The sequence below is a fragment of the Coccinella septempunctata genome, chromosome 2, assembly GCF_907165205.1.
Source record: "Coccinella septempunctata chromosome 2, icCocSept1.1, whole genome shotgun sequence".
Lineage (NCBI taxonomy): Eukaryota > Metazoa > Arthropoda > Insecta > Coleoptera > Coccinellidae > Coccinella > Coccinella septempunctata.
In genome coordinates this window covers 4,254,758-4,278,817 of record NC_058190.1, presented here as the reverse complement: position 1 = coordinate 4,278,817, position 24,060 = coordinate 4,254,758, and the positions used below count along the sequence as shown (strand labels likewise).

Sequence of the window (24,060 nt, the reverse complement as noted above, 5' to 3'; positions counted from 1 at the left end):
GTTAGTAGTGTTATTTACATTAAAAAATTTTGTTTTATCGTCATATATGTTGAAAATCATGGTACAATTGTTATTTCCAGTACCACAGATTTTTGATGATGAAAGAGTTGATACTGATGATGATGAACCATCTGTTGACTCAGAAACTGCTGAACTCGAGGAGTGCAGAACATTTGTACTCTCCTTACTACCAAATAATTTGCTAGACATTTCGATTTTTTTGTTGACCGAATCATCGACATAACTCATCGCAATTTCGGTGCTCTTCCACCCTCCTGCTAAAATATCTCCACCCGAACCCGCAACCATAGTGGCTCCAGTTCTGCGAAAAGAGTGGCCGGTGTATAACTCTGGGTCTTTTAAACCTAAATATTTCGCTATTTGCTTTGGTACACCACCAATAGTGTGCTGACCAGCATTAAGGGAAATGCACTTTCCATGTCGGTATGTCAAAAAAATCTTAGGCTTTCTGTTCTAGGAGGCCGAAGATTTACATATTTTCTGTAAAACATGCAGGGCTTGAAGCTGCAGCCATCATCGGTTATGGTGAATCTTCTTGTTGTTAAATTTTTTGTTTGCCGCAATGTCACAATAACGTTTTTTCCCATATCTTCTACATCATTCGTGTTTAAGGAGAGAATTTCGTCACATCGATAACATCCAAACATCCCAAATATTGTTACAATTTTCGCCAGCAACCACTGGCCATCAGGAGCATGTAAAAGAAATTGTTCAGCCTCTTCTTTACCTAATACCTTGGCCTTTTTGACGTATAACGCTCATTTTTTCGATTCAGAAACGCTATTACCTTTTGAAATCTGCAAATGACAACTAAACGTCACATTTTTCAATAAATTTTTTAATGAAAACAAACCTGCGAACAAGGGCATTTTCTTTCATTTTCAAGCAGCTTTTTAGCATGGACCATTTTGCCCATAAAGTATTAAGGCTGAATCTTGCTGATAGTTGACCAACAAAACATCTTCAGTTACCCCAATCACACTATTTATGTTTTGTCACTTTTTGAAGTCGTCGTATTCTCGCTCGTACCTTGAAGCTGATTTTGCAGGTAATAAACTTGAAGCTACACTGCTGGCTGCCTCAATAATTCCTTTTGGTACATTCATTTTCGCTTTCGCCAAAACAAATGTAAAGAAAAATAAACAGACATGTTCATGGCAACGCTTCCATAGCTTACGACATTTGCGACAAATTTTTGAGATTTTTCTGGAATTTATCTAATCTTTTTACAAATGAGAAACAAATAAAATATAAAACAATACACGCAAGGTAACGGGTTTTACTGGCTCAAGGAGGTAACTGACTCGCGTTATGTCCTCCATTCGCCAGTAAAAACCCTCTTACCTTGCTAGTAATGTTATATACTATTCCCAACACAAATAACTATTTCATGACTTCCGTTTCTGATAACCTGTCCTTTGTTGAACGGCTCTCGAAAACGAAATTTGTTGATGTCGGCGATAAAACTTATTCCATTTTTAATCTTGTAAACATCATCATGTCGTCAAGGATCTAAAGGAATTTATGCGACATCTAGATATGAGCCAATTTCCAGTTTGTTTTGTTGATCGTTGGTTTATTTACTCTCCAAACAAAATATGTTTATGTATATTCCTCACTGACCAAGGGTCAGATCGACATCTGCCAAAACCTATTCGTGAACGGGTATTGGGGGAATTAGGAAGCACAATAGTAGGTACATCCGATCAGCAAAGGATTCCAGTAACGAGATGATGAAAAAATTCATTTCAATGTAAAGAAGGAAAGGAAAACCTATTCCCAAATCCAGGTTACTTATAATTTTTCATATTTTCTATCGCACTTATGATTTCCGACATTGAGATCTCGTCATCAAGCGATGTCAGTGGACTACATGCGGGAGCCGGTCTAAAATGGATAAATCCGAGTCGTTATTTTGATTCAAGACCTGTGAGTAATGCTCCTTCCATCTTTCGAGGATTGTTCTATCATCAGCTCCATGAGCATCTCTTATAGGAAAGTTAGCTTTTCTGCTTGGACCATAAACAGTTTTAATAGCTTCAAAAAAAGGCCTGTAGTCATGGTTATCAGCGTGAGCTTGTATTTCCCTAGCTTTTTCTTTCCACCAGCTATCCTTGATTTTTCTTATTTCTTGACGGACCTCGCGTTTTATGTTTATAAGACTCTTTTGGGCTGCAACATCGCCAGGCTTGTTAATTGCCGTTTTCATCGCTTTGTGTTTTGCCTCCAAAAGGGGTGCGATATGAGTTTCAATGGCGGCGAACCAGTCTGGGGATTTTCGGGAGCGTTCTGTGCCCAGTATTCCTTTCGCTCTATTTGCAAGAGATGACTTGAAGCGGAGCCAATGACTCTCAATGTCGTCGTTATAATTCGGTGGTGTTAGGCTATCTTTGACGGCAGCTGTGAATCTGTCCTTTGTAGAAGGGATTTGTAGTTTGGAGATTTGAAAGCGGTCTCTTAGTAACTTTGGCCTGCGTTGGTATTTTGGCAGCATTGAGATCTTCATTCTCGAGATTACCAGCCTATGATCAGTCCAGCACTCCAGATCTGCTCTGGACCAACACCCCTTTGAGATATTTTCTTCTCACGATAACATTGTCGAGAGTATGCCAATTCCCTGAGCGCTGGTGGCGCCTGGTCCCCCTTGAATGGGTCTCGTAACGAAATAGGTGTTCGTTATACAAAGATTGTGTTCTGCACAAAGAGCCAGCAGACGTTCTCCATTCGAATTGATGCTGTCTGTGCCGTGTTTCCCTATTATTCCCGGTTGTAGTTCTGAGTCTTGACATCTACCCACTCTGGCGTTGAAGTCACCAAGGAGAATAATTCGTTCTCGTTTTGGGATTTTACTTAAAGTAGCAGAGTGTTTCCTAGAGAGTGTCCTTTAATTTGTCAGAGTAGTTCAAAGTGGGTGCGTACACTGCAATGATGTTCACAAACGTGTTATTTGCTGCAGGAAAGCGTAGGGTCATTATACGTTCTGAGATGCCAACTGGATTTTCGGTTAGTTTGGCGGCCAGGTCGTTTCTAATAGCAAAGCCTACCCTAGTTGTCTGATTTCGCCTTGGGCGAGCTCTTCCAGAAAAAAGTATACGCTTGTTCTACCAAGCTTCCTTCGTACGAAAAACGTGACTCGCTTAAGGCAACTATTGCAATGGATGTTCGTTGCAGTTTCTTATCGATTAGGGTGGTACGACTCTCTGGTCTAGCAAGGTTCTGACGTTCCATGCTGCAAAAGCTATGTGCTTTTCATTGGTGGTTGTACGATGATTCATTCGCTCAGGCACCCTCCCCCGTAGATCCGAATGGGAGGGTTTTTACCTTCGGATACAAATTTTGTCCTGTTCGTCTGATCCATCTTTTTGTAGGAGCTGCGTTAGAAGGTTTTCAAAAGCTGCACTGGTAACGCTGTCAGTGCAACTTTGGTTGCGGTTTCGACTAGATTCTGGCACAGGTATCCTGAGACCACAAGGTCTAGGTCTAGACGTAACTTAAGCAACGCAGAGAGCCATTTCCTGCTCAAGCCAATGTTTAGGCTAGATACTTGTGGGAAACAGAGTTATACCGCTCATGTTCGGTCGCCAGAGTCTCGTTCGTAAGAACAGGTTGAACCGCAAGTAGGTGAGGTTTTTTTTTTATAGCAGGGGGAATCTGCGACCGTGAAAACACGGGGCTCTATCTCTCGCCCAGAGGAACCCATTTCTAGGGAACACTGTGGGGTTACTCACTCTCCTGAGTTCGCGACCCACTAAACCTAACCTGCTTTTTATTGGTTCCGGGCATTTGCCTATAAACCATTTATCCCTTAATCGGTTAATTTCTTCTTGCACATTGTCGTGCTAGGGTTTTCATGTTCGTCCATTTCGGATATCTCTTCTTAGTATAGTTTTAATAAGTTTTCGAACTCATTTTAATCTCTCCTCAATTGATCTCGCGGTGTCCTTTTGTAAATTCTCATTCTTCTTCTGTCTTCCTCCGGATCGTAGTCCACTAGTCTCCTGAGTTCTTCGTTTGGATGTTCCTTCGCTGTTTCGAATAACTTTTCAGCTTTCCTCTTCATAAATTCGGTGATGGTTTCCCACTTCAAATCTCGATATATCTGTTTGTTCCTGACAAACCAAGGCGCATCTATGGCACATCGTAGTAGCTTGTTTTCTGTTGCCTGAATTCTTTGTATATGGCTCTTTGCCGCGAATACCCAAGCACCTGATCCATAAGTCAGTTGCGGTCTAGCAACGGCTTTGATTATTTTCAATTTTGTCTCATTTGACATGTGGCTCTTTCTACCTATCAGCGGGTAGAGCATATTCATCGCTGCCTTGGTTTTGTCAACGGCTTGTTTGATATGGCTTCTCCATGTTAGACCTTTGTCTAGGGTGATACCTAAATATTTCGCTTCGTTTTTCCATTCGATTTCTTCTCCATCTACCTCTAGATTTGTTGTAGTTCTTAGTCTCCTCTTCTGCAGTAATATCGCTTGGCTCTTTTGTCCGTTGAGCTTTATTTTCCATTTAATACACCAGTCATTTATTTCATCTATAGCTTCTTGTAATATTCCTTCTATGATTTCTGGCTTGCGATGTCGCATTGCGATTCCTGTGTCGTCGGCATATAGTGTCAGCATAGTCCTTGGAGATTTTGGTATATCGTGAATATATATGTTATACAGTAACGGCCCAGGTACTGACCCTTGAGGCACCCCTGCTTCCATATATGTGGTTGTGGAGTTTTCTCCTTCCACTTTCACGTAGAATCTTCTGTTCCTCAAATAATTCCTAATCAACTTGCAGTTTCATTGAATATCCAGCATATCTCATTTTGTAAATCAATCCTTCATGCCATACTCTGTCGAATGCTCTGGTGACATCTAGTAGTACAAGACCGGTTGCTTGTTTATTTTGGAATCCTTCTGTTATGTATTCTGTGAGTCTCAGTAATTGCTGTTCAGTTGAGTGGTCTCTTCTGAATCGGAATTGCTCTGCTGGATTGAGATTCAGATTTTCAGTTTCTTCTGTAAGCCTCCTAGCGATTACCCTTTCTACTACTGTTCCTAGGGCGGACAATAAACTTATCGGCCTGTAGTTTTGGGGGAATTTTTTATCTTTGCCTGGAAAGTGTAGTACGTGAGGTTGGCATTTTAGAGAAGAGGCTATAAAACGCATCCTTCCCCCTTACACCCCACCCATTAAATAATATACAGATGGTCTTAAAACCAAGACGGCGTCTATCGCTGGAGTATTTGGGCCCGGCAGTCGGCACTAAATAGTCACTTTATCTATATCCCTGTCAAATGATGAAAATTCATATTGCCGATCCTTTATTCGTTTCATTATAAGTTTTCACCATGGCCGTATATTGTTGTATACCTTAACCCAAGACCAACGAGGAAAAATAGTAGAGTTCTAAAAAAAAAGTTCCTGAATCAGTAAGTGGAAAAAGATATTCATGTGACTCTTATAGTTCTTCATAGTGTAATACTATAAAATGTGATTTGCTTTGCTTGGTGAGATTTTCGGCAATGAACTCTTTCTCTAAAATATATTCAGATCTCTGCAACTTTCGGTTATGCCGAAAACAACCTTCTACTTTCATATTTTAAATGGCACACCCATCTTGCCATCGCTTGATAGATAATTTGATGACAATTTCATCAATATACCAAACCTTTGGTAAAAACTCAATGGTGTATGAGTTATTGGGATTCTTATGAAAAAACATGTCCCACTTTTTTCAATATTTCTGCTAAGGAAGTATTCCAAATGAATGTTCAATTTTTTCATTATGTAGTATTATAACACTGATTGCTGTTTGTTTACTTAAATGTACAGGAGTGGTTGTAATAAGATCATCAAGTTGTCAAATAGAATTCATCAAAACTCAAGATTTCCTAATTATAACATATATATCCATTGTTTCAGTCGAATTTACGTAAAAAAACTGAGGGGTTGCCTAAATAAACTGTATACCTAAAATGGAAACTTTCAGAGTTATCAAAAACTTACTTCCAGAAACCATGAAAAAGAACTAAAATTTAATGTTCCGCATATACCTAATTCAGACATTTGATGAATTGTTAGTGATAGATTTTTTTGTGTTTGTTGAGAATTCATGAAATGTCACAAAATATTCAAGGTGTTCTAAATGGCTTTTTTCTTATTTCGAGTTTTTAAAAAACTCTGACAGTTTCCATTTTAGGTTTAAGGTTTATTTTGATAACCCCCTCTTTTGCTGAGTTGAATCATCTGAAATAAAAAATATATACATATATATTATAAGTTGCGAACAGTAGCGTCAAAGTTTTTCGATAAATAAAAATGGTTCTAGAGGTTTCGATCGTTTTTGAAACATATTCTGCAAAAATTGAAAAAAGATTTTGAGAACTCTATTTTTGGCTGTTTGACTGTCGAAAATCTCTGTCAGAAAAATATATTCTACAGAATTTTCCAAGAGAGTTCCACAGATATTTCTGAGAATTATTTTTGCCTTACATTCCAAATGTTGATTTTTCGAAATTCTGACCATATAGCGAATAAATCGATAGTTTTGTTTTTTCTATGAAACTCTGTTGGTATATTTTGAACAGCTCACCAAATGCTCCCGAGAACTCTCATAAACTCCTCGGAGATTAATTTTTATATGCATACGTAATATTGATTTCGAATTTTCGATTACCTTATTTGTAGCTGATAAATTGAAAAGTTTCGTTTTTTATATGAAATTCTCTCTTACATATTTTGTAGAATCCGCTGACTGCTACTCAGAGCTCTTCTGAGAATAATTCTTGCTTACATTCTAAAACTAAATCCGACCATATTATTGCTGGTATATTGTCATAATCTTGGTGGAAATCATAGAAATACCAAACGAGAAGAAGTCCGACTCCCGTACTAAATTTATTGACACTGTTTGTAATCTGTGATTTCTAGGCACTACAACAGCGCTGCTCCAAAATCGCACCGACGGAAATCGGAACTACTTCTCTGCGGCATCGGTCGTAGGTGGCAGGCCAAAACCTATTCATTCGATTTGAAATTTTGAACCCCAGTAAACTTTGCGTCGTCTTACTTGTAATTCACAATGAAATGAATGAAACTATTTCATTCATTTGCAACAAAACTAAAGATACTACATTAGGTACCGATAAATTGATGACAAATTTGTTGATTGAAAAATGAATCGTGATTGTAAAAGTATTCAAGTACAAATTATTGGAAAATAAAATAAGAGCAGTTTAGGAAGGAGCGGAATTTTTATTGACCCTTAAACCATATCTCTAAGAAGTTGTTCTGCAGAAAATGATATTGGTTAGGAATATAACGACATAACTATTACATTAAACCAGAAATGAAATATAGGTATTCTTGTAATTGCTCCTGTTGACTGGATATTCGAGGTCTTCTCTTCGGTAAACTCTCTGTTTCTTCTGGTAAACCATTTTCGAGAAAAATTTGTTGAAGGAATGTTGAGTTTTCAAATACTGAAAATATATAAGTAGGTGCTCAGTTGCAAAATTGTACTTCATCTCAAATTAATAGGATCTTCATAAGAATAACGCTTGGTTTTGTATGAACTTTGGGTATTCAACTCGGTCGTATTCAAACTCAATGGTATTATTTTTTGAACGAATATGATATAGAATCATATTTTCCAACTTTTTCGACAACCCAAAAAGCACTCCTTGTGGCCAAGCGGCCTGTTATGAGGTTTAAAGAATAGCCACAATTGAGTTGGAGTGATTTTGGAGACAGCGGTCTCATCGAACCGCTGGCCTTAAACCGAGTCAACTTTAAACGTGTTAAAATACAATTTTTCTTTGAAGAACTTATACTTTCTCAAGCCATCGGTGAGCAGACAAATTCCAAGCTTCATGATTACACAAACATAATTATCAAAAAACCAATCACTTACCAGTAAAGCAAGAAACGGAACTAGAAGAACGTATATGATTCCCACTAGTCAAACAAATTATTGAAGAAATAAGAACATTTCTTGGAAAAACTTCGCCAAAATAAATCTGTCATCAGAACAGTATTTCATAGATTGAAAATCTATGTAGGATTTCTATCAAAGATATTATTTTTGATTTCTATAGTAACACGACTCGACTCTAGCGCCCCAAAGTAATCGCACCGACTGAAGGGCGAACTAAAGCGGTTGCATTTCTGCCTATATAAGTTGGAAGGGGTTGGTGGAAATTGAACTAGAAAATTTCAAAATTTCTACTGTGATGTTACTGTCATTTATGAAGACTCTGTCACAGAAATGTATTTTGCTTTGAATAAGATGTGGAAAACCTAACGTCCAGTTTCATAATCAAATTTAAAGTCACTGTCGGCTCAGAGCTTCCTTTACTGTCCTTTTTACGGCCAGTTTCATAATCAAACCTAAAGTCCCTTTAAATTTAAAGCTTCCTTTAACCCTACTAACGTCCAGTTTCATAATCGAATTTAACATCATTTTAAGCTTAAAGCTGCCTTTACTGTCATTTTTAGTAGGGTTGAAGGAAGTTTTAAAATTAAAGCGACTTTAGGTTTGATTATGAAACCGGACTCTTTAAATTTAATTATGAAACTGGACGTAATGACAGTAAAAGAAGCTTTAAGCTTAAAGTGACTTTAAATTCTATTATGAAACTGGACGTAAAAATGACAGTAGAGGAAGCTTTAAGCTTAAAGTGACTTTAAATTTGATTATGAAACTGGACGTTAGTAGGGTTAAAGGAAGCTTTAAAATTAAAACGACTTCAGGTTTGATTATGAAACCGGCCGTAATTTTATTTGGTTTATATGGTGTCAAATAAGAACGTATATGAAATAACAAAGTTGTTTCTTGTCTGAATTTATATTCTTGAGATAAAAATTGAATAAAGCAGCATCCTTCCACTAGGAAAGTTCCTGTAGAAAGTTTCAATCGCTTTGCATATGCCAAAGACTCTTCGAGATTATCGAAATTTACAAACCCCAAAATTTGGCTTTATCTCTAAAACTGGCAAATGCGTCGAAACATGGTTAAACTTGTGTGGTTTTCACAAAATATTGTGCTTTCGAAATTTTTCTTTGGATTGTCTAGAATTACAAGAAACGATCAAAATTCAGCAATTTTACCCTGTAGGTACACAATAATATTTTGATAACAATTTATAATAGGGCTTTTCCCCTCAGATTTTTCATTATTAGATCTGTATAATTCAGTTATTGTAAGGATCTAAGAATCCCGAACTTCCGGAATTGGGAAAACCGCTGATCCTCCAGAATCTCCTGAAAGCTGTACGAGGACGAAATGTCAAAGGTCCCGGACTTCGATCCGGAACTCTGCGGAACACTGCAAACTGCAATCCGTGTTTCGCATGGTTGATAGTTCCAGCTGTGAGACTTTAACAGTTTCAGTAATTGGTTCCACATTGTCCCGCTTACATACAATGAGTGAACCCTAATTGAATATTGCATATTGAGTGTGCTGTGGTAAGAGCCGGTTGCCAAAGGTATTATTTTGTCACCGTCTACCTTGCAATATTTATTCAGGGTTCGGTACCGAATAAATATACCGCTCCACAAAAGTTAAGGAAGTTCAGAAATTTTGTGACCGTCTCAAATGTTAATTTATGAGGAATCAAATGTTTACTCTTTCATAACTGAATGTTTTTTTTGCTCCTCGTTCGATAATTCTGTCAGTATCGGCAGTTGTTGTTTTATTTTTTTAACACTCGAACAAACTGTCGATAAAATTATATGGCCATCGGCCCTTGAACCGTGCTTGAATTTTCAGGTGTTCAAAAACGGGCAAGTGATTTTTTGAAAAAGTATAGTGGGCTGTAGGTATTACCAGATAATTATTGAGTTGGAGATGGTATTGTAAAAACATTATTTATTGTATATCGTTCACAATCATAAAATGAATGAGTCACCTACATGAAGCTAATATAGTAATAAAATTAAATATTGCCAACATCTTATGACACTTAGAGAGACATTATTCAACTAAAAACAGAAATAATCCAGGGTAGTTCGAATGGGAAGTCACTCGAGGTCAGATTTAGACTTTGAGAGGGTTCGATAAATCCAAAATTAACACAACGTTTACAGTGACAGATCAATCCATGAAAATTGATTTCGAGAGCCTCTTTATTCATTCCATCAGAAAAACAGAAGGTTGAAATCAGGTATTCTAATGAGAAGGCTGAGTTGTAATGATGAAATAGGCCAAGAGGTAAAAACTAAATTGTCTAAGTCTGGTCATCAATGAGAGATCAATACATTCAGTGTGAGTCGAGCAATGATTATTATAATTTAAATATGTACAGAGCAAAAATATTATGAGTTGAATGAGAAGAGTAAGAAAATTATAATCAATCTGACAAGAGCAAGAATATTATAATCAATATGAGAAGAGCAGGAATATTATAATAAATATAAATAACGTTGGTTTTGAAGAGTGCAAAAATTAATCAAGGAATACAACATTTACAGAGACGGACTGCTTACGATTAAGAATGATTAGAAAGTCCATCAGAAAAATAGAAGATACAATTGATATATGATGAGGTGCAAACGAGAGTACTAATAAGGAAACCACTAATCGTTGGTTTGGAGAAAAGCAGAAGGCTCGAAAACTAACATGTATATCCAGCACGATGAATGAATATGAGAATGTATTGATGAGAGTACAAAGAATCATGCGTAGATCATACCAATGAGGGCTACCGTTTTTTTGCTCACCAGTTGTCGCCTTTGTAGCGTGAGGTCCTTAACATAGACAAACTAATGCAAGATTTGTTTGTCTACGATGACGGGGACTTGTCATTTCACAGATCATAATATTGGAGAAATTGAATATAGAAATATTTGGTAACTAATCAATATCTTGTTCGTTATTTTTGTATTTTTAATTCGCGCATGTGTGTAAGTCCCTTTCTGACAATGATTTGGCTTCGCTTCTTTTATAGCATAAAACACGTAATATCAATAAAAGTATTATAGATATATGGAGACCATAAACTTATGATTAATCATATAGTTGAGTCTATGATGTGGACCTCACGCTACACTAGCGCATCTAGCGGCGAATTCACACGCGGTAGCCCTCATTGAGAGTGTATACGATGCTGGTCATGAGAAAGCAATGAATCAGTATTCATTATCAATGACAAAGACATGAGAAGTTTCAATTCTGGTGCTACATATCCATTTCCATGTGAGAAAATTTAGAGATCTCTGTAAATCTACACTGCGCAAAAAAATTAACGCACATTATGGAAATCTCAAATTTATTCTACTGAAGGTGTTCTCAATGATAATTATTTTTATCAGAATTATGCATGCATATGTTATCCACTTTCAACGGTTTTCTTCAATACAGATGTTTTTTTCCCAGCAGGAATAAAAAAGATGATATTATCAGATTTTGAATGTATTGGCTCCATTCTAAAATCAGTTGTTCTCGATCAATTCTAATGATCAACAGTTTTTCTTCCGTTAGATTTTCTACACTCGATCGCTATGCAACGCGAAACACGCAATTTGACCCAAGAGGAATGTGCCCAAGCGGTAGTTTTGCGAGAAGAACGGTGGACATACACAAGAATTGCAGAAAGGTTTGGAGTTTCCCATACAAGTGTGTCCAGAATGTTGCAGCGATTCAGGGAGACAGGTATGAATGTCCGAAGACTAGGACAGGGTAGACCATGGGTAACAACTGCCATTCAAGAACGTTACTTGAGAGTTTCTTCGTTGAGACAACGGTTTGCAACCGCTCGCCTCCTTCAAATTCAGCTGGAGCAAACTCACGAGGTGCAAATTAGCACTTAGACAATAAGAAATCGCCTCAGAGAATATGATTTTAGGCCTCGTGTCGCGGCAAGAGGCCTAGGTCTTACCACAGCCCATCGAAGGGCGCGTTTGGATTTTGCGAGAGAGCATATCCATTGGAAAGAGGCCGATTGGGAATGAGTTCTCTTCACAGATAACAGATTAGTCTAGATTATACCTCTACCATTGTGATTGACGTTTCCTTGTATACAGACGTCCACATGAAAGATATGCTCAGTGCAATTTCCTGAATACTACTGGTTTCGGGGGACGATCGATTATGGTATGGGGTGGAATATCTTTGACTGCTCGCACAGACCTAGTGGTCGTTGATAATGGAGCTATGAATGCTGATAAGTATATAAGGAACATTCTTCAAGAGCATGTAGTATCATTTGGCCCATACATTGGTGAAAATTTTATTTTTATGGACGATAATGCCAGACCCCATCGTGCGCGCATCGTTGAAGTCTCTCGAATGGAATGGCCAGCAAGAAGTCCAGATCTCAATTCGATTGAGCAGGTTTGAGACAACCTCAATACAAGGCTGAGCAGTTCAGAAAATCATCCAGCTACTCTTAATGACTTAGAAATCCAACTCGGAGAAATCTGGGAAAGAGTAGATCAGAACATTTTAAGATCACTCATTTTGAGTATGAACCGTCGTTGCCGAGCTGTAATTAACGCAAAGGGTGGAAATACCAAGTATTAAATCACATCAGCATTTCAGTATTTTGAAAATTGTTCATTTCTCTTCTTTCACATAAGATTCGGTGAAATCCTTCTTCCATTTAATGTGTCTTGTTTCGTTCAAAACCTTCTCGAGAGAACATAAAAAATAAGTTATAAAGTCAATGTAGAGTTAACTTTCATTAAAATTGAGATTTTCAGAATGGGCGTTAATTTTTTGGCGCAGTGTATATAAATTTTAAAAATTTATTAAAATATATAGTTCTGAACAGACAAATGAATGATTTGACTCGATTTGACATAAACATTGAGCAGTACTAACTACTTTCAACTAATCTGTTTGAAAATTCTGAAATAATCTTGCACGTGACCTCATTTCATCAGAATGAAAAGAACATGAAAATGGTTAAGTTAATCATTTTGAGAAGACTGGGAGTACATTACCTTTTGAGTTGAACGAATTAGCGCCAGAATTGACTGAGAAGGCTTGAGAGATGAGATGAATAGTTGAAGAGGGTTCAACAATGAGAAGTTACTTCAACAAAATTGACAAAAGAGAATGAGTAAAATGGCTTCACCGGAAACGGAAATCTGAAATCTTGTAAAGAGGGAACTGCGTCGTCGTTACTGTCAAGTAACTTGTCTTAGGCACCATAGAGTTGAAGTTCATTGGCGTCGGCGAGATCAAGATCGGAGGGGGCTCAATTTTTATCAATGCCTATTAAATTATTGGATTTCAGTTCAACTCTCTCCAGAAATAAACAAATTTTCAAAATAAAACTTCTCGAATGAAAGAATTCATTATTCTACCCCAGAAAAATTGAACCATCCCACCGCTGTCACCAGTGTAGAAGCTTACCCGTCGTGATCCATGACAGAGCAGCTTTCTACTGGACACTGGCTTGAAGCGCGAAGGACTGGTCTTGATGTTATATTCACTTGGTCGCTGAGGACCAACTCTAATCTCTAATTTCGTAAACTAAGTACATGCGAAGACTGCAAAACAATAACCAAACTTTTTCATCAACAAAACAAAAATTATTCTACTTTCAAGATAGCATAAATTCATGGGTTAAATTCTACTTCAAACTCAGGTCACAACAACAATAAAAAATAATTAATTAATTTGAAGGAGATTCAGGACTCTGGAATATTATTATTATTATTTATTAACGGCAATAGACGGTATAATCCGATGAGACTGTCGTGTTAGTTTGAACTACAATAATATCACAAAATGCAATATAAGACACTATCACAATATATATATATAGTCTTCTATCACATAAATCACGTTTTTTCTGAATCCCAAACGAGACCAAAGAAAACAAAGCCAATGGGTAGGCATTTGTCCAGATGAATGTGAAGAATTGTAGGTGCTCGATGCTGCCATGAATGCATAGATTTACATAGAGCAAGTCAACAACCATATTATTATTATACTTTGTGTCATGCTGCTATGGGAGGAAAAATTTTATTTTTGGGATATAATGTGATGTGATCCCATCGTGCGAGAATTATCGATGAAGCTCTAAATTTTCATGCTGGCCCCTCGGTCAGCATTGTACACGCTTCCGGTTCAGCTGAACAAAGTTTAAGATTCTCATCAACTTCCTCCTCATACACTTCAAAAACTCAGACAGCTTTTACCGCAACTCTGGAGTGAAATTTATCAAGGCAACTTCAACAATCTGAAAGTAAACAAAGGCGTTGTCAGGCTGGGGAGCCATACTCTTTACTGAACTCTATTCTGTCGTTTTCTCTAGTGATCTGATTTTGTATTACAATAATAAAAATTAGTTTTCACCTAAAACTGTGAAACGTATAAAAGAGCGGGCGAAAGAGTGAGTTGACATTCAAATTTCATATCCTCAAAAATTGGTGAGAATGAAAACTTTAGAAACAGTCTCAAAATTTCCGACCTTCTTCAATTTTTATGCACTCTATATGAAAAATACTATATTCATGAAACTTTGCAAGCAAATACAATTTCGCATAACGCAGTTGTCCTTTACTTTTCGTTAAAACTACCTCTCTACATCCTCAACTTTTCTGAATTAAATGGGACACCCTGTATATTTTCGCAAATTTCACGAGACCTTGTAATTTCGAATTTTTGTACCTACTAAGTTCATATCATGTTAAGTTGACACCTATTTTCTTCAAAAGCACTATAGTAGATTTCTGCAATTCCCGATACAAATTTTTACTAATTGCAGCAGATCGTGGATTCTACAATTAAAGAAAAAATTGTGAGTTCTGGTGGTATTTTTTAGTTTTAGAGGTCTTGATCGTTTTTGGAAAAAAATTTTCAAGAATCAAAGAAGAATTCAAAAACACTTATTTTCAACTGTCGAAAACAATTATTTTTCAGGAAAAAGTTACACATTTTTTAGTTCTGCCTAAAGTTCTGAGTAGCACTAGGTAAGTTCTATAAAAAAGGTCAAGAAAGTTTTATCGAAAAATATATTTCAAAAAATGTGTCAAGAGAATTTCATCACTTTTTTTGCCCACATTCCAAATGTGATGTTCTCGAAATGATGACCTTAAAGCAAAAGTTTCATGTTCATTTGTTTCATGTTTTGTTTTATAAACATTTTACAATTTCTGTTAATTAGAAATTTTGACAAGCTGTCATATTAACAAACATAACAATAGCAACTTCAAACTCTAGGGCTCTAATCTGGAGCGAGAGACCTTTAAAATGAGGTATCACTCGACCCCCCTTTACATTACAAAAACTAGTGGTGGCACTCATCCCCGCTCAGGGGGTGAAGCTAGAGGCATGGTAATATGCCTAAAATGTGCCCCCCTTTATCAGTAGATCGACGTGTTTCAGCGTTCTTTTTGAATCCCAATGCGAGAAAATAAATTTATTCCATACTTTATGTACACACTGTATACATATGTACAGCGCAAATTTCGATGTTTTAGCTCTACAGCTTTTAAACCAGAGGAGATAGACAAAATCTGATACCCCATTCTCGTTCTCTTTTTCTGAGAAACTAACAAGCCATTTTTGGCCACCTTCTTTTGTTTAGGAGTTATAAGCGAAAATTGGAAAAATGGCGATTTCGAAATAAATTTATATCTCCGCTAATACTGATGATAGAGCTCTGAAATTGAAACATTATATGGGCACTTTTTTACGTAGAATCCAGTGGCGTGCTCGCCTTTTTAGCAGGATTTTTAATTATGAAGCTATGACCCAAAGTTATGTTTTTTTAAATGGGAACAATAGTTTTATGTGCAATTTTTTGAAAGCTTAATTTTTACTGATTCCAAAAATATATAACATCATATGGTTTGTATCAATATAAATAATAGAAAATGGTCAAAAACATTTTTTCCCAATATTTCTATGGTTTCAACTTTAGACGACCACAGAAAAATAGAGTTTCCTATAACAAAAGCAGTCTCCTTCCGGCAATGTCATTCTTTCTATGCTTTTTCCCAATTTCCACAAAATTTGAATCCAGATATATTTCATAAATTTTCATAATAAAGAAAGGACTTATAGAAGGAGACACTAGTAATCATACGATGCTTCATTTTTCTATGCTCATCAAAAATTGAAACCATAGAAATATTGAGAAAAAAGGTTTTTGACCATTTTATATTATTTATAATGATACAAACCCTATGATGTTATATATTTTTGAAATCAGTAAAAATTAGGCTTTCAAAAAATTGCACAGAAACCTAGTGTTCCCATTTAAAAAAAACATAACTTTGTGTCATAGCTTCGTAATTAAAAATCCTGCTAAAAAGGCGAGCACGCCACTGAATTCTACGTAAAAAAGTGCCTCTGTAATGTTTCAATTTCAGAGCTCTATCATCAGTATTGGCGGAGATATAAATTTATTTCGATATCGCCATTTTTCCAATTTTTGCTTATAACTCGAAAACAAAAGAAAGTGGCCAAAAATGACTACTACTATTGTTAGTTTCTCAGAAAAAGAGAACGAGAATGGGGTATCAGATTTTGTGTATCTCCTCTGGTTTAAAAACTGTAGTGCTAAAACATCGAAATTTGCCCACCCTGTACATTAGACTGGATTTCTACATTGACCTTGGCCTTTCGCATGTGTGGCTAAGCTCCTCGCCCTTATCGCCCTCTAACTCAAAAATGGTTAAGAGTATGTAAAATTGCTTCAGACGAAAGTTGTATAAAATTTTATTATCTACAACTTTCATAATGAATACAAAAACGAGTAGAGGTACAGGCAGGGAGATATTTGAAAAAAATGCTTTTTTATCATCTTCAAAGTGTCAGATTAAGAAAAAGTCTCTGGTTTAAAAACTGTAGTGCTAAAACATCAAAATTTGCCCACCCTGTACAGGTTGTCCGAGTTAAAGTGTCCCTATACCTTATTGTGGAAACTAAAGGAGCTTGAAGAAAATGTTGAATATAAAACTAGTCTGTAATCGATTGAACTTTTATTTTTTATAACCCTCCTTATTCCAGGGTGGTCCGTTTTTTCCTTGTTGGTATCAACTTTCCTATTTTGAATGGAAGACCCTGTATATTATTGCAATTTTGAATTTCTTGTCAAATTTTAAGGTAACTTTGGTATGACAACCATGGTCCTATATAGCACTGATTCTGAGATATTCGACTTTTTATTAAAATTTTGACAGCTGTAGGTGCTCACTAAAATAGCTGATACTACTTACTTTTCTAATGAATGTATCAAAACCAAATTTTGCCCAGCTTTTGTAAACACATTGGATCATTCGTTACATATCTATTTTTAGCAATCTGATATACAGGGTCTTCAAAACTTCAATTTGAAAATTCAAATAAAAGTTCAATCAAAACTCAATTTTTTCGAAGGCAACCTATATTTTTTTCTTGATCATCATGTAGAGCAGGTTAAAATGAGCAAAAAATTTATTCAATCTTATTCTGTAATGTGAATAGAAATATGGACAGAAATATGGACGAAAAAGTGCATTTTCCCGTAAGAACCAACGATAATTAATTAATTAAGCTGATAGAATATCGTAACTATAAGAACTAGCACTTATCTAATTGTGTATTTTCGAGTTTTCTTTTGCTTTGTCAGACAACTACTTGATTATTATGAGAAAAATGTATCTGTTAGTTGAGTAGTGCTTTAAAATTGAAATAATTTAATTTTATTGGGAGCGAGTACTGATTATGAGTGAAAGAGTCTTTTTGTCTTTCATTAGTCAATATAGTTAATTAAATTTACAGAAAATATCAAAGCCAACTATATAGTAGCAACACTAATTAATAATTATCCGAGTAATTATCATTGGTTCTTATGGGAAAATGCACTTATACATTTTTTGCTCATTTTAACCTGCTCCACATGATGAACAAGAAAAAATATAGGTTGCCATTTGAAAAAATTGAATTTTTATTGAACTTCTATTTGAATTTTTAACTTTAATTTTTGAAAACCCCGCATATCAGATTGCTAAAAATAGAGATGTAACGTATGATCCAATATGTTGACAAGAGCTGGGCAGAATTTGGTTATACCTACAGCTGTCAAAATTTAAAGAAAAAATCGAATATCTCAAAATCGGTGCTACATAGGACCATGGTTGTCAAATCAAAGTTACCTTAAAATCTGACAAGGAATTCAAAAATGCAATAATATACAGGATTTTCCATTTAAAATAAGAAAGTTGATACCAACAGGGAAAAAACGGAGCACCCTGTATTAAGGTTATAAAAAATAAAAGTTCAATCGATTACAGACAAGTTTTGTTTTCAACTTTTTCTTCTAGTTCTTTTAGTTTCCACAATAAGGTACTTCAACTCCGACACCCTGTATCTACATTTATGATATAATCGTTGTTAACCTCGTTCAGAATAATGTTTCATACGTTTCAGAATATCGGCGGTATTGAAAAATATGAAAATCGACGTTGTGGAAAGAGTGTCGTTGGAATATCTTTATTTGTTTGTTTTATGACGTAATGAATGATATCTCACTGGAATTCTTTTTTATTGCAGTCATGTTCCGATTATATGACACTGATGGAAATGGCGTTTTGGATAAAAACGAGATGGACTCCATCATAAATCAAATGATGGCTGTCGCGGAGTATCTCGGATGGGATGTTTCTGAACTGAAGCCGGTGAGTGACTCCTAAGAAATCGTAAAATATCCCGATATTCTCCTACATTGAGGTTGTTGCATGCGCGAAGGGATATTTTGTGCTTGCTTTTACAACTCTTCCATTTCAAAAAGGGCTATATGGATTTTATATTTTATGTTTGATTGTCCGCATTTGAATTCCTGTTTCAGGAATGAGGACGCGCGATCTATACGATAAAAACTTTTTATTTGGGTTGAGTAATAGCCTTGAAAGGATCGAAATAAACAGAGTGAAGTGAAAAACATCTGTACCTACTTAGATTGTAGTGCATACAGGTGTTTCCAATGTGCGACTTCATTTTTGACACTTTTGAAATGACGAAGCTAAAATCGTCGATAAAACGCACTCTTGATCTTGTGTTATTTTCATAATCAGAAAGCATCTTTGCAGACAGCTGTACTAAATCGATGTTGGAAAATTGAGGTGACTGTACGTGGATATATTGAAAAATTCTTAGCATACAAAATTTCAATGTCAAAATATTTTATTACCTACTCAACATATTCTCAAGAACTTTTCCAGCAGATTTTTGGACACGAAACTTCTTCGGTGTTGGAGAACCATAGTTCCCATTCCATCGATTGTTACTTTGTTTCTGGATCGTAGAAATGTACCCAAGTCTCATCCATAGTAACAATTCGGTTTAAGAAGTCTACATATGTGCTCAAATCGAGCACAGATCGAACACGATGATTCTACCCTTGCACGCTTTTGGTCAACATTCAAACATTTGGGGATCCATTTTGCAGTAATTTTTCTCATGTCCAAATTGACGTGTACAATATGATGAACGAGTTCGTATGAAATATTGAGTGCTTCAGATATCCGTTTTAGCCCAATTCGACGGTCTGATAAAATCATGTCATGAACAGCATCGATATTTTCGGGGATTGACACAGAAACTGGCCTTCCCGATCGGTCATCATCTTAAATGGAAAATTTGCCAAGCTTGCAGTCCAATTTTTCACGGTCGCATACGAAGGACATTGATCACCAAGGGTATTAAGCATAACTTCGTAAATCTGCTTACCTCTTAACCCTTTTAAATACAGGTAGGTACTTGATGATGGCTCGATACTCCAACTTTTCGATTTTCACAATTTCGGTGGACATCTTCTTTGTTTTAATTTATTGCGTAACTCTGGTTTACTTCTTTGACCTCAAACTTCACACTGACACTTCTTATGACTTATTGTTGTTATGGTAACGCAATATTTTTTTATGCATGGAACTGGTCTAGGCTAACTAGATATCAATACATCCTCGAATTTAGTACAGATTTGAAGGCTAAAATAATTCAAGAACCAAATAATACAAACGAAAAGAAAACTTATCCCCTTTTGTGAATCCTATGAAATGAAACCTTTAACAACTCGTTGTCGTTGGTGGCCAGAAAAAGACTACTGAATGTATAAAAGGTTAATTTGGGCATATGGGGACACTACAAGCTGTTCTTTGTGCCACTGGTTCGAATTTAATTCACCTGCATTATTGTGCCCGCAGCGAATAGAGGCACTTTTAAATTGAATTAAGAAATACTAATTTTTAAATCAAAGAAAAAAATCGGAAGCAAGTTTTTATATCAAATTATATTCTTCAGAAGTGAGATAAATAACGAGGCGATTGGATGTTAATATCAATAAAATAATAAGGGAAGTTGAAAAACAGAATGAAACATTAGATAAAAAGATGAATGAAGAAAAATGTTGTACTTCAGAAATAATCAATTTATGGGATGCAAATGGAATTACAATGAAAAAATTAGGAGAAAAACATTCTGTACATAGTACAATTCATAAGGATTCTTGAAGAATTGTCCGATAGAAGGACAATGAAGATGAAGAAGAAACATATAAAAGAAATTAAAACAGCATCAGAAAGAGAAAATATACCTCAACTAAGTATAGTTTTTATGATTTATTATATATGTATCAACTATAGAAGTCTCCATTTTCATCACACTTTAGTCTTGCTTGTATTGACCAACTAAAGAGTGAAATTTCTGAAAATCCAAGTTTTGTTGAAGAGAATACATACTTAGTTATAATTCTTGAATTCTGTACTGAATGTGGGCTATGTAAAAGTCCATTCTTTCAGATTTTGATGGCATTCCGATTCAGAAGGAGATTCTTGGATCATCTACAGAAAATTTTAAAACAACGTTGGGTGTTATATGTTCCACAAAGATCCATGACAATCATCAGCCCAATCATGGATACATTGATATTTTCCTCTGCAACAATTACGAATTTATGAAATAACAATCATCGAAGGGGGATACTTACTACTTACTAAAAAAATTAACGCACATTCTGAAAATCGCAATTTCAATGAAGGTTAACTCTACATTTACTTTATAACTTATTTTTTATGTTCTCTCGGGAATGTTTTGAACGAAACAAGACACATTAAATGGAAGAAAAATTCTGGATTTCACCGAATCTTATGTGAAAGAAGAGAAATGAACAATTTTCAAAATACTGAAATCTGATAAGTGATTTAATACTTGGTATTTCCACCCGTTGCGCTAATTACAGCTCGGCAATGACGGTTCATACTCAAAATGAGTGATCTTGAAATGTTCTGATCTAATCCTTCCCAGATTTCTCCAAGTTGGATTCCTAAGTCATTAAGAGTAGCTGGATGATTTTCTGAACTTCTCAGCCTTCTATTGAGGTTGTCCCAAACCTTCTCAATCAGATTGAGATCTGGATTTCTTGCTGGCCATTTCATTCGAGAGACTTCAACCTCTTCAAGGTACTCCTGAACGGTGCGCGCACGATGGGGTCTGGCATTATCGTCCATAAAAATGAAATTTTCTCCAATGTATGGGGCAAATGGCACTACATGCTCTTCAAGAATGTTCCTTATATACTTATCAGCATTCATAGCTCCATTATCAACGACCACTAGGTCTGTGCGAGCAGTCAAAGATATTCCACTCCATACCATAATCGATCCCCCCCGAAACCAGTAGTATTCAGGAAATTGCACTGAGCATATCTTTCATGTGGACTTCTGTATACAAGGGGACGTCAATCACAATGGTAGAGGCAGAATCTAGACTCATCTGTGAAGAGAACTCTTTTCCAATCGGCCTCTTCCCAATGGATATGCTCTCTCGCAAAATCCAAACGCGCCCTTCGATGGGCTGGGGTAAGAGCTGGGCCTCTTGCCGCGACACGAGACCTTAAATCATATTCTCTGAGGCGATTTCTTATTGTCTGAGTGCTAATTTGCACCTCATGAGTTTGCTCAAGCTGAATTTGAAGGAGGCGAGCGGTTGCAAACCGTTGTCTCAACGAAGAAACTCTCAAGTAACGTTCTTGAATGGCAGTTGTTACCCGTGGTCTACCCTGTCCTGGTCTTCGGACATTCATACCTGTCTCCCTGAATCGCTGCAACATTGTGGACACAATTGTATGGGAAACTCCAAACCTTTCTGCAATTCTTGCGTATGTCCACCCTTCTTCTCGCAAAACTACCGCTTGGGCACATTCCTCTTGGGTCAAATGCGTGTTTCGCGTTGCATAGCGATCGAGTGTAGAAAATCAAACGAAAGAAAAACTATTGATCACTAGAATTGATCGAAAACAACTGATTTTAGAATGGAGCCAATACATTCAAAATCTGATAATATCATCTTTTTTTATTCCTGCTGGGAAAAAACATCTGTATTGGAGAAAATCGTTGAAAGTGGATAACATATGCATGCATAATTCTGATAAAAATAATTATCATTGAGAACACCTTCAGTTGTAGAATAAATTTGAGATTTCCATAATGTGCGTTAATTTTTTTGCGCAGTGTATTAGTTTCTTAGGGAACCCATTTTCAAGTAGTACTCGCTTTACCAAGGCCAATTTTTCCTCTCCATGTATAGGTGAAGTAAGTTTCATTGCTCTATTACTGAGTCCTATAGCCACTGTTTCCTTTTGTTTTTTGGGGTGACATGAGGAATAATGAAGGTACCTTCGGGACCAAGTGGGCTTTTGGTACCAACTTGTTGATATACTTCCACTGTTTCTCAACAAAACATCCAAAAATGCTATTGCTCCATTGTTTTCCTTTTCAATTGTGAACTTGATGTTCGTATGAAAACCGTTGAAGAATTCTAAAACTGCGTTTTCTTTTCCTTCTTGTACAGATAAAATATAATGTCATCCATATACCTTTTATAGAAACCAACATCTACTATCAACAACTTTCTTATTTTTCCCTCAACATACTCCATCACTAAGTTAGCTATAGACGTTGCTATTAGGTTATTGAAACAAAGGTGTCAGTTGTAGAATAAATTTGAGATTTCCATAATGTGCGTTAATTTTTTTGCGCAGTGTATTTCTGTACTTACATATATTTTATTATTTACATTCAGCGGTTTGGGCAAGGTTAGCGATATAAACAACTGGTTTTGTAGTCTTCTTTTATATGTTCTGAGTGAGTTCCTTGTCATCATTTACCTTAGAAGCAATAATGAAAGCAATCCTCGCAGCAGTAATAACTAACTGTAAGAAAAATATAATAATAAGTAGTGAAACTTTTGCAGACATTTAAAACTTATAGCGAGCAATAAAATAATTGATCCTTGATACTAACAGCTGCGAGAGACATAACTGGCCCCCCATTAATACGTTCAGCCTCAAAATAAATCAATATCTAGGCTATCATTAATATCCAGCCTGATTTTATATAAATTGGGCATGTCTTCTTAGGAATCCTAACGGAACTGTTCAAAATGAAACTTGGTAGAACTGATTTTGAAAAACCAATGAAATAATAATAATAATTTAATAATTTATTCATCCTAACAGCATACAATGCAATTTTAAAAAAATGAGTATAACATAGGAGAATTGATCGAAAACAAGCATAACCAAACCCTAACCTAACTCTTCGACCAAAACAAAACGATTGAAGTAAATTGCTAATGCACCGGCAACGTAGCATAGTGCTGAAAACGTAAACTGTGAGAAATCGGTTTTGGCGAATTCCAAGGTGGTTGTTGTTGGCATGACTGATCCGCGCCGTTCATGACGTCCATTTCATACTGTCCGAAAACAGACTATAACACCTGATTCCGGAGATGCATTTCACGGTGAAATGAACTAAGGAAGCATCATTTCCTGTGACGGCCTTGTCAGGCGGGAGAACAGAAATAACGAGTGTAGCATTGAAGCGGGAACATTTCCGTGAAAGCAGGAATGAATTGAAACAGCTGACAGGGTTTGATGAGCGTTGGGGTAACCCCCCAACGCTCAACGAGCAAATAAAAATAGAATATACGAAATTCGCGGAGATATCGGAAAAATCAGAACCGGATGAAAATATTCCGCCGATGATTCGCTCCATATTCAGTTTATTCGGCAGATTTTTTCGTAATCTCCTAATGGATAGCGGGATGATC

The 24,060-nt window shown here is 36.1% G+C and overlaps 1 protein-coding gene across 1 annotated transcript in view; it reads left to right on the top strand.

Annotated features, from left to right (window-relative positions):
- Nucleotides 1-24,060, top strand: part of LOC123307624 (diacylglycerol kinase 1) — a 262,505-nt gene that overhangs the window by 189,099 nt on the left and 49,346 nt on the right. The window contains exon 8 of the mRNA XM_044890010.1: nt 18,508-18,632. Within this exon, the coding sequence (XP_044745945.1) occupies nt 18,508-18,632 (125 nt within the window). The remainder of the gene's footprint in view (nt 1-18,507; nt 18,633-24,060) is intronic.